At 38.3% G+C, this 18,926-nt stretch overlaps 1 protein-coding gene across 2 annotated transcripts in view; it reads right to left on the bottom strand.

Moving 5' to 3' along the window:
• Positions 1-770: 770 nt before the first annotated feature.
• The window catches only part of TTC7B (tetratricopeptide repeat domain 7B), a 117,702-nt gene continuing 99,546 nt past the window's right edge, over positions 771-18,926 (bottom strand). For both annotated transcript variants that reach the window (XM_065751518.1, XM_065751496.1), the window contains one exon: positions 771-1,770. In XM_065751518.1, the coding sequence (XP_065607590.1) occupies positions 1,549-1,770 (222 nt within the window). In that variant the 3' untranslated portion in view covers positions 771-1,548. The remainder of the gene's footprint in view (positions 1,771-18,926) is intronic.

The raw sequence follows: 18,926 nt of genomic DNA, 5'->3' as shown, positions 1-18,926 counted from the left end.
CTGAAAGATTCTCACTGGTGTGCACAGAGCACATCTCACAGTGGGATCTAAGCTTCTGAGATAGTAATCTCGACAGTGAGTTGCAAAGAAAAACGTTTGCCATTTTTTCTGAATCATCTGCTATCTTGCAGTGAGCATTTTGAAACTGCTTCTTGTGACACATCAGGCACATACCAATGAGCGCTCATTTTAACAGGGAGTCTGGAAATCCTCCAAGCTTCCACAAGCCCACTATTTAAGTGAGGAGACACTAGGCTGCCCTGGCTTGCACACCCCAAATGCTCATCACAACAAATGACTCTTATCTGTGCATCCCAGGAAAACTCTAGCAAGCATTTACCTGTTAAATGTTTGGCCCTATTATAACAATATGGCAGTAATGTTACCAGGCAACTTTTCCTTCAAGGAAAGAAGAGTGAGAGATGTTGAGAATAGCGCATAAATATTTAACGTGCTCTTCCCAAACACTGATAACATATACGGAAAAGTCCCTGTGTTGTGTAGAAGCAGAATAATGGCTTCAACAAGAGCTGGAATGGAAGGAGCGGGAAAAAGAGGAATAGCAAAGATTAAGGAAGCCTGAAATCTCAAATAACTGTAGTATTGGCAAAGAGCATAGCAACCTCTATTCTCTAGACAGTTATCAAGGCATTTAAGTTTGGTGTTGCTGATCATCAAGGCCAGCCAGCCACAGACCACATCAAGAACACGCATTCACAGGATATGATTTACCCCCTAGGTTCTTAACCAGGGCACAGAAAAGGTTCCATTTAAAAATCATTTTATTATTAACATAATCTTCCCATTTAGCCAAGTGTGGGTCATGAATAAGGAATGTCGGTAAATACTCCATTTGAGGTTCTTTGTACATATTTCCATTGATAAATAAACTCTGAATTCACATAAAAAAGTTAAACTTAAATAACTAATATCTTTCTTGTACCAGGCATACATTGGTAAAATATAAATATTCTTGTACTCAGCCTTTGCTCTAAATAGAGATAACAGTTAGCCACACATCACAGTTATTAACAACTAAGAACAAGAACTCAACTGATTCTCTGGCCTGGACTAAAATAGAGATGGAAACAGAAAAATCGCATTCTGACTTTGGGCCAAAAGAGGTTGAGAGGCAGGAAGAAAACACTTTTCATAACAGCCTTGTTAAAAATAGTCTGCTCTGCCACTGAATTTTAACTTGAATATATTATTCTACGTTTGGTAGTTGATTCCATTATAATGTTATGCAACACTCAAGTATCACTAACAAAATATGGCACATCATTCAGGAACACTATAACACAGTTTCAAAACTACCAGGGTAAAAACATTGGCGATATGACTGGTTTGGCTCTGGTTAGCCATACTGTCCTCTCAGTTTAGCAACAGAATGCATCATGATGCTGTTTTGGCCACTTTCCCACAAAAGATTGGAGGTCGTTACCTGCCGCTCTAAGGTTTTTCAAACTAATCAGTTACCAGGCAGACTGAAACACTGGGCTTCCTCACCCAGAAGTCAGACCGAAATAAGTTGGTGAAGACATCCTCTCAGAGAACTCTCGGGATGATGGTAAAAGGGACAACAGGACTGCTGGCTTCAAGCTCCAGTGCCGTCAGGAAGCATTCACTCGCGGCATCATCATTGCCTTGAGCCTGCAGCACCTCACCCAGGCCGTTCCAGACCTCATGGGCTGTGGAGTTCACCTGCACCGCATCTCTGAGAATTTTCTCAGCCAAGCTGTAGCGCCCCAGCTGGTGAAGTATCAGTGCCTGAAACACACAGCAGAAAAGTGGTTGAGAATGGACACAGCGGGACAGTCGTGAAGCTCAAGTGATATGTTGCAGCAATTAAGTAAACGCAGGTAGTGGATGGGTTCAGAGTGCTACAGACTGTACCATGTGCATCTTTTTCATTTAAAAATATGAAGCAGGGTTGAAGCAGGCTATTCAGCAAGAAGTCAAATGGCTCTGGACCAGAAACAGACACTGGAATGCAAAAAACAAATTGAACAACAAAATCTCCTCCCATCTGTCAAAACCAGTAAGTAGCCGAGCTTTTGTAGCAAGCTTGATTGTATAAGGTTTTTTAAGGTGTGTGCTCTGAAGTACTCATATCCTGAAGGCTTATCTCAGCACCCAGATCATGTCATGCAACTTCTGAGATGGGAACTTGGCACCATTAGCTCTCAGCTACGACAGTGAAAGTACTGAGTTTAGATTTATGGGCAACAGCCATGGCATTTGTTTCAACATGCAGAATGGGAAGTGTCCTGGGACAAATATTGCATAATAGCATAAAGGTCCAGCAAGCAGAAAACTAGTTGAGGAACTTTCTAGATACAGCTTCTGTGTCTTCCTCTAAAGGCTTGGATCCAAGCAAACACTACACTATCCAGGAGTGTCCACTATGATAGAGACTGAATGAAGCTGTAGACTTCTCCATCCATCGTATTCATTATTATCACTGTGCAGGAAAAGTTTCAGAGTGACTCAATAAAAGAGCATTATTCCAATATTATAACAACTGTAACCCTGTCATGCGTTTTTACTTTTGGACACTGCATTGCATAATGCATACAGACCAAATCTTTTTTTTTTTTTTTTTTACCAGAGAGATGACCTGATTACAAGCTTATAGATTCTCTGCAACTTCCCTACCTGCAGTCCCCCACTCCACAGACTTCCAAATCTTTTTCTCTCTGTAAATCTGTCCCTCAAATCCTCACTCCCAAGAACTGATAATTGGAAAATACTGAAATGTTATGCAAACCCTGAATTGTCCCCCGTGAGTTTCTGGAATTCTGCTCACCAGGCTGGCTTACAGCAGGCACAGACTGCCAGCTGCATCTTACAGAGCAACAGAACAGATCATGCACTCCAAAACAGCCACATAAAGAACATAGTATAGATTTGGTAAGTAAATTAATAAATGCAACAAACGCTGACTTGCCTAGCAGATATTCTGTCATTAAGGTACTAGAGGGCTTTCCTGGTCATGAATTCTTTGAGCTGCCAAGTGAGTCAGTGTTTCCAGAGTGGGTGAAGAATATTTTCAATTAAATAAAATTCAGATAACTTTCAGAGATGGTATTTTTTCCCCACAGGAAAGTGATTACTAGTGTCTGGTAAGAAACTACAAAAACTGAAGCAAGGATATGAAACCTATATATGGTTTGCATTGCAGTCAGTTTAGTATAACCATCCAACCCTTAGGAAACTGATTAATTACTGATTTCAACACCTGAATCACTAATTCATTTTCAACATATATATACTTTTTTTTTTTGTATGATGATTTGTACATTTCATACTAATCAAATATATGAGTTGTTTGCAAATTATTTTTTCCTCAAATATACCAGACTAATTTCCCCACCTGCTGAAGATTAAGGCTGCTCTACCAAAGGAAGCAAACAGATCTTACAGTGATAAGCCTGCTGACTAGAACAGAAGTAAGCAATGCTAAATCAGCTCAATCTTGTATGGAGATGAAGTGCAGTGGAGATTGACAGCTGACAGAAAATGAGTAAATAGTTGTTGCTTGATGGCTGCCATACTTCAGTAGGAATATGAGCCACAAAGCACTTGTGAAGGAACTGCTCTTGTGTGGACAATCAGGTTGAGTTCCCTCATGACTCTGAGGCCATAGCCTTTTAGAGGCTGACACCCAGATGTTCACTGGCATCACAGGTAGATATCCTATCACTGGGATGACAGGAGAAATCCTGCTCTGGGTAGCAGCATCTGGGTGACAAGCTTTGCTTCCAAAGAGCAACTGGAGAGAAAATTAGACTCATTCCATGCAGAGCACCAAAAGGATAGTGACATTTGGTCACTATAGCTGAGGGCTGAGCTCAGCAAGGGATTTAGAGAAAGAAGGCATCATATCCTCTGACTCACTTAAATACTCCCTCAGAATGATGGTCAGATGTCACACACAGCCAGAGTCCAGCTCGCACCTCCTTCCCAAATGACTTCATTAAAATTCTGATGCACAGAATATTTTTGTCTGTGGTCCTCGCCTGGCTTTGCTTTATCAAGCACTACACTATTGGCAATAGGGAAAAGGAGCAGGCACGTCTATCACACAGCAATATCCTGCTGTGACCCTGCCACATCACCAAGCCAAGAAAACTGGCCTCCAACCTACCAGCTGTCAGCATACCCTTGCCCTCTGTACTCAACTCTTCAGCAAAAACATAAAAAAGAGAAACAAAAAACTCCTCCAAGATTTCCCAAAAGTCAGTGCAAATTATAATAGTCCTTAACTTGTACATTTCCTTTGCTTCCTAACTGGAAATAAAGACACAAAGCTACTAGTGCTGGCCATTACCTATTTAGCTGTAAGTGTGCAGACACATTCATGTGCAGAGTAATGCTATATCTCTCACTTCATGACTGAGATGAACCTGAGGAACATCTCAGCTCTTGCAGAAACTCTAAGGGGTACCTCAGTGACATATGGCTCACACCTGCAGACAGTACTTTAAAATCACACACACACTTTAATAGATTCCACAGCAATTTTGGAACCTGAATCAATTACAAACTGTTATATAATCACTTTGGTAAATAATAATAATAAATATTAGTAGGAAAAGTACCTATTCCACAAATACAGAACAAAACTAGTAAATTCCTCAAGAGTTGCAGAGATATGCCCAACCTATTTGTTCTCCATACATTTTAAAAAGCTACAGTACTTGACAGGTGTTTAATGCAACTGTTGACATTCTGCTAAGACAGAGCATCCCATTGCATCTCTTCCACATGAAAGTGATAAATTTATGACATCTGCTTTTAGCATACCATTATAAAAGCCTCCACTTTGAGTGGGTTCCTTCAATTTGCAGCTCAGTATACATTTTATCTGAAACATTTCCCTGTTTGTTTTGCTGATTTTTTTTGTTTTCTGACAATTTTTGGTGGCTGTTTTTCAGCAAAAACGAAAGCCGTCCCTATCATTCCTTTTAGCCAGTTCTACATGCAGAGTTTGGATGTGTAACTCAAAAACAAATAGAAAATTTTCATCAGAAAATGCATAGACAAAGTAAAGGGAATCTTTGTGCCACCACTGCACACCAAGTAGTATTTCATGCCTGTTTCTGTAATTTGTTGCCATTTGCACTGGTCACCACAGACAATCAATTGCTCTCAGACATTCACAGATCTCAGATTCTGCTTGCATTAGGAGAGGCCGTTGGCCCTTGGTCATGCCCAGGCCATTGCTGGGGTTCAGAGACAGGAGTAACCATTTGAAGAGCGTACAAGGCCTGACTTCCTAAAAAAGAATATTATTGTGTACTGCTCATGATGGGGAAATACTTTTGTCACTGGAAAACAAGGTTCTACACAAGCTTCATGTCAAAACAGAAAAAAAAATCCACCAGGAATCAACAAAAATGGAGAAAAAGAGGTTCCAGTTTTCTTCTCTGCCACAGGTTATTTTCGAGATCTTGCAGATCTTCCTTCACTCGATCTAAAGACACAAAGCCTCCCTTTGTTTATTTAATGATTTCAGATGTGCTTGTTCCCTCTCTCAGCATCTTTATACCTCATTGCACATTGCCCCACATGAAGAACTGCTATTCTTTGTTCATTTCTCAAGAACATCTGCTTTCATAATGCTCAGCCAAATAGGGCCCAACCCTCACTGAGGGTCCTTAGCACTGTTGTCAAAACATAACTCATTTGTGTTTATTCAATATCTCCTAGGTACCTGCACAAACACAGTCATTAACAACAGCTACTGAGTCTGAATACACAGAAATATTGTAATGTCCCATGCAAAACATTTGGATGAATAATCTTCATTTATACTTATCTTGCATATATCATGGAACAGGGATTATATCTTCTGTGTTTTGGATAGCATCTGAGGGCTAATCTTGTTTAACGTTCTAATTAATGACATCACAAGAATTACAAGACTGATGATAAAGCTAAGAGGATACAGTACAGGAACAACAGGCTGATCATGAGAACTGGAGTAACAGAACTACAGCGGAAGTCATTAACAACAAGTGGAAAATAACAGGGCAGCAACAAAACAGGTCTGCAGCATGGTGTAAGCCTGTCAACTGCAAGCAGCTTGGGAGAATGCCTTGGATAGATCAGGCTACCATAGCATGACAGTGTGAAAAGGTGTCAGTGTGGAAGAGGAAAACACAGGTGACATCAGGACAGGTTTCCAGTGGATAGAAAGCTGTACACAACGACACGAAGTCATCCTCTGTCACTTTGTGTCATTCCTGTTCAGCAAACATCATTCAAACTAGAACAGGCACAGACTATTGGGATGATCAGTAAAAATCTTAATTTACAAGAGAAGACTGGCAGACTTGGTTTGTTTAACCTAGCAAATCAAAAACCGAGAGATGAAGTTACTTGTTATAAACACAGTAGAACAGAATAGAGAAAAACTATTTTAGTTAGAGAATAATGTTGGCAGAAGAATAAATATGTATAAATTGGCTGTGAGTAAGATTACCAAAATAAGGTGTGAGCATTCCTGGCAAATGGAGCAGGGAGTTTTTGCAACAGCCTTCTGCTCATAGCAGCAGGGTGTTAAACAACTCATGTTTGAGGCTGAGCTTATGGAAAGGGCTTGCATCCTCTGACAGTTCTGAAGATGACCATAAGCCCCCACTATTGCTGGTCCAATATCAGGTTTTCCATCAACTGAGTTCCCACATTCCTTCTGGTCATTAGTGGAAAGTGAGTGACAATAATGCCGTGCTTATCAAATGTCATGACTTGATGCTTCTGCTGTCTGACGAACTTTCTCTTAATTCCTTGGGTTACACTGAAGAAGCAAATACAGAATAATGTCCAATTAACGAATACAAAGACTACAAGGCAAAATTGTGGTAGAATACCCAACTTACTTCTGAAAGGAAACTGAGATGACAAAATATTGTCTTTTGGGCACAGAAGGATCCACAATGGAATTTTCAAATGCACGTAGGACAAGATGTTTAATTAATCACTGACTTCAATAGGACTAAATCTTCAGTCTGCCTTGTTAACATTCAGAAAGCCATTATGTACCCACCTGGACCCAACATAAACAAGACAGCTTCAAAATTTGGGCTACGCTGACAGCAGAACAAAACCGATCACAAAATTTAGTACACGCTTTAATAAGCCAAAATTATATTTTGACATGCCAAAATTATATTTTATATAGCTCTTTTTCCCCCTTCATTTTCAATGTACTAAAGTTATTTTTCATTAGCTAAATCTAAGTATTTTTAAAAAAGAAAAACATTCAAATTAGTTCTAATTTCCAAATGCAGCTTGACACAGACTCCATGTAAAACCTTCAGCTAGCAAACGTACCATTATTTATTAACGAATATCACTCAATCTGAACATCATGATACAATAAGCAATTGTATAAAGCTTAAATAAGCATGCAGTGTATCTTCACTGCAGGGAATCTTCAGCAAATAGGCTTTTTCTCTTTTGCAAATTAACCTGTCATAATGAGTAACCAAACAGTCAGTGGAAACCATGCGTCTAGAAAAATAAACACAGAACAGAAATGGAAATGCACTTAAATAACAAATTTCTGATTTTGAAAACATTATTAGAACTAGCTATTTAGATGAGTCTAGGAAGGTCACTTCTTTTTATGTGTTTTTAGGGAAATGAAAGTCTGTAATTTTTTTTCTATGAAACTAAATTTTAAAAAATAATAGCTGTAATTATCACTCATCATATGCCTCAGCAAACCAGAGCTTTATCATGCCAAATGTATTATTTGAAATAACTAACAAAAGTAACAAAAACAAACAAAAACCCCTGCACTATAAAGATCACTGTGTTTTTTCCTATGTGACTAAAACTATGCTCAAATGAGCAGGAGCTTTTCTAGAGGTTGAATCATCTCACTGCTTATTCACTACCCCTGGAAAATAAACAGTTCTCAAACTGAACAGAAGAACCACTTGTCTTCCTTTGCCCATTTGAGATTGAGAGGAATAATTTGATTTTCTTTGAGAAAAAACACAGACTCTAAGTAGGAGATGCTCTTAAAAAAAATATATATTTTTTTTCAAAGCAGGAAAAAAAAGATGGAATCTTGGACCATACGTCCATTCACAATTTAGCCTTCTTGAGTTGATGCTGAACTCTCAGCACTGAACACTCTCTGCAGAGAAAGAAATTGGTAAGTGGGAGAAATGGAGAGTACCAGAGGAAATGCAGCCACTTAACATGCAAAAAAGGCATCAGATCTGCTGACAGTCTGCTGCCTGTTGAGCTACAAGAACCCTCAAACATGGAAATTTCAGTTCTACCAGATAAAATTTTCATACCGTATTTTTTCCTAGGTTGATCTATTACAAGAGTTCTCTAAATTTGGTGCCTTCTTATCAAAAAATATCTCTCAGAGCTAAAATTTTCTGTTGCAAAAACAATAACAAAACCATATGAGAATATGAAAACCAAAGTGGACTAATTTTGCTTTTAACAAGGACAGAGAGTACAGTGAAAATACCACTTGCCTAATTCAACTGATGACCCACAGAATCCCAATAAGCTAAAAGCTGCAAATGTATAATCAGATACAGAGCTATACTCTTGTTGGAAACGATGATTTTAGAAGCTACTGTAAAAGACTTAGACAAATTGCCACATCCCCAGTAAGCTTCCCAGTTCTTTTTATTTAAGCTTCTTTTTCAAGTCCTACAACGAGAATTCGTTGTCATACAAAAAGACATGATAGAAGCATGCAATCTTATTTAAAATTTTGAAGAATTATGACTATAAACAGTTAAAGCTTAATATGCAATGCGTGCATAGTGTATCCATATGCACTGTAATTTTAGCATCACAAAACTGCCCCTTCTTGCACGCTGCTTTTTCAGCCTATTTCTCATGTGTTAAGGTGGCTGCTATTTTCAAACAAATCTATCAAACTAAAGTTTACCAGAGACTTGGCAGTGTTGTGCTGTAATAATGAAACAGAAGTGCTGGTGAGAGAAAACTAAGAGTTATTTTCACGATACAAATAAGTAAAATTCTGTGATGTTTCCCATCTTCTGTGAGATAATGCTCATAAGTGCATTCTATGACCAATATAAATATTCTTTTTTTATTCCATGTGTCTTTTTGATTCACAATTACGTAGAGTGAACCAGCACATTATTTATACACTACACTCTCCTGTTTTCCTTTTAGCTGATGAATTTGTACTGTAACATGTCCATCTACTGGAAGTATCACTTCATTCAAAGAACTGTTTATTAATACCTTCTTAGGAAGGAGTGTACCAGGAACAGTTACATGTTTAGTCATTGTAAGTAGCTATTTTCTGCAAGTACAAAAATGCTCCGGTATTGCATATCAGTTTGAAATGAGCCATTCCATCAGAAATAAGCATAGCTCTATGTCTGCTATGACAGATACAGATGCATTTCAACGTAGGGATTTTGAAGGGTGTCCATACTGTAAGGTTTAAGAACAACTGGATCGACCAACACTTACAAGTAAAGATAATTGTCTCTAAATTTAATATCTAATTTTTTTGGAATCAAAAAGGAAAATGCAATGTACAGGTCATTTGTTTCGACGATGCAGAACATGAAACCATTTGAAAAGAGATAAAAAATGAAATTTGTTTGAAGAACTAAAAATTGAATATGCAGAAAAAAGAATTTCTTGTGCAGCTCTGTGTGGATTTATTTTATGAGGACAGGCAGCTGATAGCACTACAGCTGATCACTCACTGAGGGAAAGTGACTGATGAACAAATGCAGATCTGTGCCTGCAGCCAACATTTTTGCTCATTGCCTATGCTGAAATATTGCCTTTTTTCACGTTCCTTTCTGCCGCTCTCACTTGCCTTATTCAGTCAGCAGCACACCCAGGAATTTAGCTGTGTATTTTGTGTCACCACTAAAGCTCCCAGCCCCAGTCTGTTATGATTTACCCTGCCCCCAATCCCAACATACCCCCTCGGGGATCCAATTGCTTCCCCTGCTGCAAAACACTTGTTGCTAGGAGAAAACCTACTGCTTGGCAACAGAATCGTGAAACAACAACTTGGGCTTTGTTACTGAACTCTCCATTGCCAGCATGAAATAATGAACATGCGTGGTTGTTGGTGCATCTGTGTATTTATAACCCCTCGAAAATGACTGAACCTTTGTATCAGGAGTGTGTTTGCCTTTTAGTTCATTACTGTTCACGGCCAGTAACGCAGAGTTTCAAAATGGAAAGTTTGTTTGGCTTTGTTTAACTTGCTGATCACAGTCTCCTACTGAGATAGAAGCTCTCAGAGGACATTTTTCCTCGTAAGATAACATAATCATACAATTGGCTGCCATAGTTTTCATTTACAATTTATCTGAACTTCATATCAGCTTATAAACATGTAGCATCACTACCACGCTATATAGTGAGCACTGCATGGTTTGATTGGTTTGACACCAGCAACAGCACTGGAAGCAATTAAGACACCTAACTGGTAGAGTGGAAAAACTCATAGCTTCAGAGGTAATCTAATGCTTTACCTCCATCTGGATATCACACTCAGGCTCTTACAGGCTCTCTACAGGCTCTCTGGATCTTACTCAGGCTCTTACTACGCTCTGTCTACGCACGTTGAAAATGCAATGGCTCTCCTTCCAGCCGTAGGACTGCCGTGGCTGTACCGTGCTGCTGATCAGGAACAATGAAGTACAGCCTCAGCCTTCAGACTGTGATCTGTTCTGAATTTGGAGTATTTGCCTTCTGGTGCCAAATGCTTTACACTTCCTCCCAGCTGTGATATCAGCGCCTCCCCACCTTCCTCATGCACTCAGTATATTTCTTGGATGTCACTTATATGCTCATGACTCTTCTCCTCCTCAATCATTTTATAGATACAAGTGCATGACCTCGTTACGTTATAATTCGCTATTAGAATCCTAACATTTTATCAGTAGAATCTGCGGTTGTATTATGACATTCCCTGATTTGAAAAGCAAGGTTGGATTTACTACTGCATCATCGTGCTACTTACAGAGTCTCCTAGGTGCCACTGATAACATTATCTTCCAACTTCTGAGTCAAAGAGTGAGAAACAGTATAAGGTTCTGTTACTCAAGACACAGAGCTAAGATAGAGGTGTTTTCAACTGCCAAAAGAAGACAAACAAACAAATCCTCCAAACATGCTACAACAGGCTAGAAAAAAAACACTCAGACCAAGATTATGGAAGGGAGGAGGCCTGAGAATCAGCTCGCTGAGTCCATATTCAAAAACTTGAGCAAAAGCTTGATAGGACCCAAGGATACTGTGAATTCAGTTTGTGTACTCCACTGTCTGAAGACTAGATTTTATTTTACTACATTTGACACTCCTAGTTTTCAAAACTTGTGACCCACGCAAAACTGTGAGTAATGGACAGAAGAACATGAATTTCGTGACACTGGTCAACCACTGATACCATTAATGAAGAAATATTAAGTAGAGAACTGACATTTTAGAAGCTATATTGCACTTCTACATTAATGAAAGGCTTTCTATAAAATCATAACAAACCTACAAGTGGTACGTAGCTTCTGTAAATAGCAATTAGAAAAACTGAACCCATTTTCTAATGGAAAAAAAAAAGAACAAAAAACCAATCTAGTCTGGGGAATACCTGACATATCAAAGAGAAAAAAGCAAAGCATTGTAAATCCAATACAAGGTTCTGTGCTTAAAATCTACAGTCAAGAGAATTGCTAGAATACTTCAAATCAATAACTTTGTAAATCATTACCCAAAATATAACTAATTTCAAGGCTACTTCTACTCCATTTTTGTACACACTTAATACTACAGATACTAGTACTTATATAAACTTTTGAGACTATGGAAAGGTCATAAGAAGTGAATGAAGCTTTTCCAGAGGGTTTTTTTTTTTTTTTTTGCATTTATGCATACATAATTCTCTCAAATATTCTGGCAAATGCTATTAAATACTGTGTCAGAACTGCAGTATAAAAGATGGCCAGTCTTTTTATTATAAAAATAAAATACAAATATAAACATTAAGATTTAAATGCATCATTGACATTTTTCTTCCTCTTACCCCCAGCCAGAGGCTTCTGCATACATGCATGCATTTGTTGTAACTAACTCTACGGCTACGGTCATTGTTTCAGAAGTGTTATGACACCATAGCAGCACATACTAGACTGGTATTGCAATCATCTCTAAGAACAAAAGGTTAATTTTAATAAAGGAGAGTTCTTCACTGAGCCAACAGCCACTGGGAAGAGTTTGGCACTTTGGCCTAGGAAGAGAGACTGAGAGAGCTCCAACAACATCCCCAGGCAACAGCCATGTGCCCACACCAAAGCAGATGCTGCGCTGCCATCTGCTCCTCAGGCCAATGCACTGCAATGAAGAGTGACTGGTGTTTTGCAAAGAGGCTTCCGGCATCTGAGGGATGCTCACTCACTTTCGCATCCTCAGATTGTTCAATAAAAGATTGCACTTGTAGGTGGTAAACCACCAAACTGTCAGTCTGACAGAACAGATACCAGCAGATCCATCTGCAAGGGATGGCTATTTCAGTACCAATGGAAGCCATACACCCTCTCACCTGTGCACCATCATCAGGCAGAGATCATAGGAATCAAACTGCAATCAGTAGCTAACAAAAGGCCTTTAACACTAAGAAAAAGAAGTGAAATACCTCTTTGCATACTTTCATAAAGCTTCATATACTTTAAGATATAACCTTCTGGATAGTTAAGAAAAAAACTTTGGGTAATTTATAGAGAGAAATCTCAAAAAAATCCACAACCCAATAAAACAAAACAAAAGAAGTTTAACATACCACATTTCAACAACTTAGCTTTTTCTAATTCTCATTTGGAAGCAAACAGGTAAATACAGCTTAATGTGACCTACCTGTCATCTTTCAAGTGCATATAAATCTATCCGATTTTCTCACATCTGTCTTTTTGTGGATCGGTGTTCATTTTTTACATATAACTTGCTAACAAAATATTTTCAGTTTAATCCTGTTGCAACACTTCTCAGAAATCCTTTGGAGATTTTACACAGCTGCAGTTCAGTCACCTAAAGGCTCACTGTGGATAAGAACAAGCATGATATAAAGCTACAGTCTCATTTTGTCATCCAGCCATGTCACTTCTTACAAAAGAAGGATAGGGCTAGCCTGAGAGGAAACCCAACTGAAACCCACAGTTTGGTCAGTCTCAGGTACTTTTACTGGGCTTTTTTGTTTGTTTTTACTGCATATTTGGGGGTCATGAGGTAATGTGCAAAGCACAAACATCACCTTTCCAGGTGGAAGGAAAAACCTGTAGCCTCACTGAACTCATGGTAAGAGCAGAGAACATGATGTCTTGTAGTGGCTTGGCCAGCTCATCAACAGTGGAGATCCAGCACAGATCAGTCTACAGCCCAAGCCCCAAAGGCACAGGCTCCAGCCTTGCTCTTGCATTTTATATTTGTGAGTGACATCATATTTCTGTTATCCAAGGCCTGAAGGGTCTCCAGGTCTCACTTTTGACCAAACTGAGACCCCTTCTCTGTAACTGCTCTCCTCCAGATCCACAACCGTTCTACAATGTTTTTATACCTTAAGTTTCATCAGCTCTTGCTGGACATCTTACTGATGCCATTTCATGTACAAGTTCTGCCAGAACTCTGTCTGGCTCCTCCATACTCCTCCCACCAGCCAGTGCTTACACCACTTAGATATTACTCATTTTACTTTTGTCATCCATGGTTAAAAGAACCCATTCCTCTTACAGACTGAGGCAAAATGTGGTTCTGGAGTTTTATAAATGGTTTTCCATCACTGCAGTGATTGACACAGCACATGAAATCATATGCTGCTGATAGTTCACAGCTCTGAATCCATTATCTGAACTGTGTAATAACACACAAGGCCGAAATCTGCAGAGAAAACAAATGTAATTCTGAATGCTGTTTCTCCTTCGGCTCATCCCTTTGGTTTGCCAGTGCCAGCTGACAGGCTACTGAATCAGATTTGATTCCTGATTCCAAAAGTGTCAGAATTTTGGCCATTTAAGCCACTTTTCTAGTTCACTGGAGCACAGTTGGCAGGAAGAACACAAGAATGACAGAAAAGGCAATCCCACACAAATCTATGATTCCATCAGAATAAGCAAACTGGGAAGCTGATGATCGAGAAAAGAGCTGAAATGCAGAGTGGCAGCTTCCACTTTCAAAGATAAGAACAACAGCAGCAGCGTGGCTTTAATGGGGCATGTGAGAATGCTGGAACTTCAAGCAACTGAGGGAGATGAAAATCTATCCCACCAGCTATCGTGTTTAACACTGAAAGATTCTATCTTAGGCAAAAAATATTTAGATGTAAATGTTGTATTAAATCAAATGAAATACACACAACAGAAAGACTGCACCTACTAATACATATTATGATTTTAGGAAGCACGAGGTTTGATTCTGAAGCAAATGGACTTTGGATGCCTAGGCTACATCATTTTTTTTCAACACAGATCACCATCTGCTTATGCTATCATATCACAGTTTTAAAGAAAATTACGATTAATGCATCAATTACTTTAATAGATCTGACAGCATTTCATACTTTTTTAGACTTTACATCAAGAACAGTTATTTCTGGCAACTGTAACCTACCAAATTCTGGCAAGCCATTCAATTAACATGACAAAGCATCATCACAGACTGCATCAGTGTCATAGCATTTCACAGCCCTCTGGTAAGTCTTCAGGTCTGTGACCCTCATAATACCATCTGTTCTAATACCACTGTGGCTCTGACTTTTTCAAATGGTCATAAATTAAAATCCAGACAGAATCCCAGAGAAGCTATTGTCAGCTGTCAGGACGAGGTGTAGCACAGAGCATGAAAAAACTGGAAATTGAAATGAGTCTGCAGCTGACAGGGGTCTGTCTGCTCATCTTTTGAGCATTTCTAACTGCTTCACAACATCTGTTTTCAAGTAATACTTGCCCCCATTTAGAATAAATGGCTTTGTTTTTAATTGTGAGTAGGTACTTTAAAACCTCATCTTTGTTTCCAGTTATCTATTCTAAGGCAGCAAATTCCCTCTGTCCAGCAGAGAAAGTTTTATTTGGAAACCATAGCAAAAAGCAATTGCTTTTTAGGTAGGTCATATCTCCCAGGCCATAAAAGCAGTTTTCCACAGTGCTCCTTGACACAACCGTTGTCTGCATAGATTTAGAGCTCTGAAACTATTTTCACACTGTGTATTCTACAAAAGCTATACAGAATGCAATACTGGCTGGTGTTTCCTTGTTTGTTGTTGTGGTATTGTTGTTTTTTTTAAACACAGTGCATGACTTTATCTAAATACACTATGCTGCAAAGATATGCTGCAAACCCTCATAATACACTGCATTATGTTCTTAAATAACTGTAACAAGTTAACTTTTAACAACTAGCTCCATGAGCACTGACCATAAGGAAGCCTGGTTTGGTTTTCCAAGGACACTGACTTATATTCATGCAGCAGGGAATTTAGAAATGTTAAGTCTCATGCATGCTTGCTGATATCAAATATTTAAGATCATATAATAGCCCCAGTAATCCTTCCTTTTACCTCCATTTCCATAAAACTTGCAGTAAGCTAAATGTTATTTTTATTGCTACTACTTCAGATCATTTCCTCTCTGTCCACGTGAAATTGGCTGAAGAATTTAGAAGTTATGAAGCTGACATATACACATACCAATAATGATATCAGCAAATAGCAAGTTCAAGATGTGCAGAGTAAACAGTATCAGTAGTGGCTGAGACGGTGCTGAGATGCAGCAAATCATTTCACCAGCATCATGGATCAATGAAATACTGCCTGCAAAAACACTGACCTGCAATGTTAATTTCAGACACATCCTTTAAGATACATTAATAACTTCTTATGAAGTTTAGCTCCTGGGGTAATAGGGAAGCATTTAAAAACTCTGGGATTTTTATTTGTATTATACGCCAATAACTCAGGGCATTTAGAAAAGAAAAGAATCAAACGTTTATATCATTTATAGCTTAATGAGGCTATTAAACAGTGCTATGATGCTTAAATGCTTAGAGTAGCATTCTCTCCTTGCATGCTTAGCTTTTACTAGTGTGGTGAACGTTCATGCTTCCCTACCTCTGCCAATTAGGTGTTTTGTTAATTAATTGCTCTGCTTCATTCATTCCATTCAGGTGTCAGTATTGTAAGGCTGAAGACTTCTTCCAGATCAAATGCTTTATGTGAAGATGTGTGGCTCTAGAGCAAAAGTGTTTCATTTTAACATATGAACATTTTGCTAGTAAATCTTCTCACTTCTGCTTTATGCAAGTTTAAAAAAAAAGGACTTCAAAAAGTAATGTGAGGGCTATTCCTTGAAAACCAGCTTCCTTAAAGCACCACACAAGCATCTACTATAATGTAAGGTTTCACAAATCTGTGTGAAAAAGTCAAATACAGCCAAAACTACTCAGGTCAGAGATGAGCAGGAAAAGGTCAAAATATGTTGTTATTGTAGAGAGCATTTTTAGTTTCCTGAGTCATTGATAACTGCATTTTAAAACAACATGTACAAAACTACATTCAATCTCAGCATCTGGATAATGAGGAGTACTTACAAAGCATTCTGAGAAACTTAAGAACTGCCCTTTCTAGTTTATCTCCCACTAATCACAGAGTGGAAACAGAGTTGTGGTTTGTTACGGCTTACCAAGCTAACATAGGATTATACACTTCCATAGGAAAAAGCTAGTCTGAGAAGTCTTACACAAGGCTATAATGGTAATATAATGGTAAGTACACGAACAAACAAAACTTCCAAAGGATATTTATAATACTAGTTCTTTGAATCCCACTCATGAGAAAATATGCAAAAGTTATATAAGTTCACACTAGGGGTTATACTCTCTTTCAGCTTTCCCCTTAGCTTTTCTCTGTTCAAACACAGGTGGGAATCTGATTTGAAAGATAGAAGAGCGCATCAAAGCATAGACCTGGATCAGAATATCTGAGAAAAACTAAAAGCCCTTTATAATGAAAGCAGCAATTTTTTCCTTCAAATCTCAAGAGCCTTCAGGTTTAGCATTGCTTGAGGTTGGTTCTTCTTGAATTTTGAACTTTCCACAAAGAAATAATGCAAGATAAGAAACAAAAGATCTATGAAAGTTGTTTACATTTATTGCCTTTACTATAACATGGTGCTAAGTTAACTGAGCTCTCAAAATCAGATCAAATATGAATCAAAGTGTTCATGCCACAGATAAACCTTAGTCTATCGTCCAAACCTATTGCCTTCATCAGCTATCTCAGCTGCAATTATTTGGGAAACACTGCATTTACTAAGCAAATCTAAGACAACGTTCACCAATTCTTCCAGAAAGGTGGATAGTTGTGGGAACAAGAGATGTAAATTGACCTATTTATTATTGAAGAACATAAAAAGTTCTGCAGTGAATATGAGGCAATGGCCTCATCTGACTCTATGTGAGCTAAAATGGCTATCAAGGAGCTGCCATGTGTCCCTTCACTTGAACTGCGTGCAAAGGCAAAAACTATTAAAATATATACAGTACCATTTTCATTGATAAACGATTATCTAGATTTTAATAAGATGTCCATCTATGACAAAGTAATAAATATCATAAGGGAAAACCCCTAAATTTCTGCTAAACACTTGGCAAGGAAAACCCAAAGAAGCCCCCCTCAGGCTCCCTTCAGATGAGGCTGCCCTGTCAAGATTGACTGATACAGCGGAGATCCCCGCCGAGAAAATAATTTTCTTCAGAATTCAAATGTATTGGAAAGAATAAGCATGAGAATTAAACATGAGTCTCATGAATGTAATATACAGAATGAGAAATGAGGAAGCTTATGTCAGATTTATAGTAAGGTAAGTTGCAGCCTCTGTACCTCAATTTCTATATTTCTTGACCAGAAATAGACTTGATAGAATTATAGAGAAAAATACAGATGAAACTTACCATGTTAATCACTCAGAGCTGTTTTAAATACTAACACTGTAACATTTTAAAGATATTTAGACTTTAGATTAAAAAAAAAGTGTAATGAGTAAAAGTGACTTAAGTAATTGTCTAACAATCTGCCATGCCAAGTGCCTTTGCTACCATACTATCTACAGCTGTTCACTGCAGCCAGGTACAATTTTACTTCTATAAACATGCCTAGATGCTTAATAACAGCACCAATACCAGTTTACCAGGACAATGGCTTGCAATCTCAGTGTAGATGTTAATGTTGCATCACTTCATAGCAGCAGCATGAAAAGATCCCTTGTGCTCAGCAGAAAGCCAGATTAAAAAAGGCACCTGGACCTTTGAAATGGAAGGAATTTTCTTCTTAAAGTCAACGTATAAACAACAACAACAAAAAAATGGAATGAGATCAGTATATTTTGAGAACTGAATTATCTCTATCCCAGAAAAGGACACAAAAGACACATACAAAACATAAAAACTGTCTAGTAAGTTGATATTAGTCACCTTTACTATCAACAAGTGATTTGCCACTTGCATGTCAGAAAGAAAATGATGAGTTAAGTTTTCTTAAATAACTTGCAAGTCCTTAGAACAAATGTTAAAGAAGAAAAGGTTAACGGTAGCGTGATAGGGAAAAGTAGAATAAAAAACAGTATGTGTTCATTACTGGAAAGCAATCCCAATAGTGTATTTGATTACAAAAAATAAAAATAACAAATAGACAAAAAAATAAAATACCATGCTGTAGAACTAATTGCTTGAACTAACAGCAAAGTAGGGGAGGGTCAGGTTGGGTGTTAGGAAAAGGTTCTTCACCACAAAGTGATGAACATGGAACAGGCTCCCCAGGGCAGTGGTCACTGCACCAAGCTGCTGAAGTTCAAGGAGCATTTGGACACTGGATGCCCTACTGCGTAATCAGGAGATGGCACCTT

This window comes from Cyrtonyx montezumae, unplaced genomic scaffold (assembly GCF_038088225.1).
Source record: "Cyrtonyx montezumae isolate F1298 unplaced genomic scaffold, pur_monq_1.0 scaffold_10, whole genome shotgun sequence".
Lineage (NCBI taxonomy): Eukaryota > Metazoa > Chordata > Aves > Galliformes > Odontophoridae > Cyrtonyx > Cyrtonyx montezumae.
This window is presented reverse-complemented; position numbering and strand designations above follow the sequence as displayed.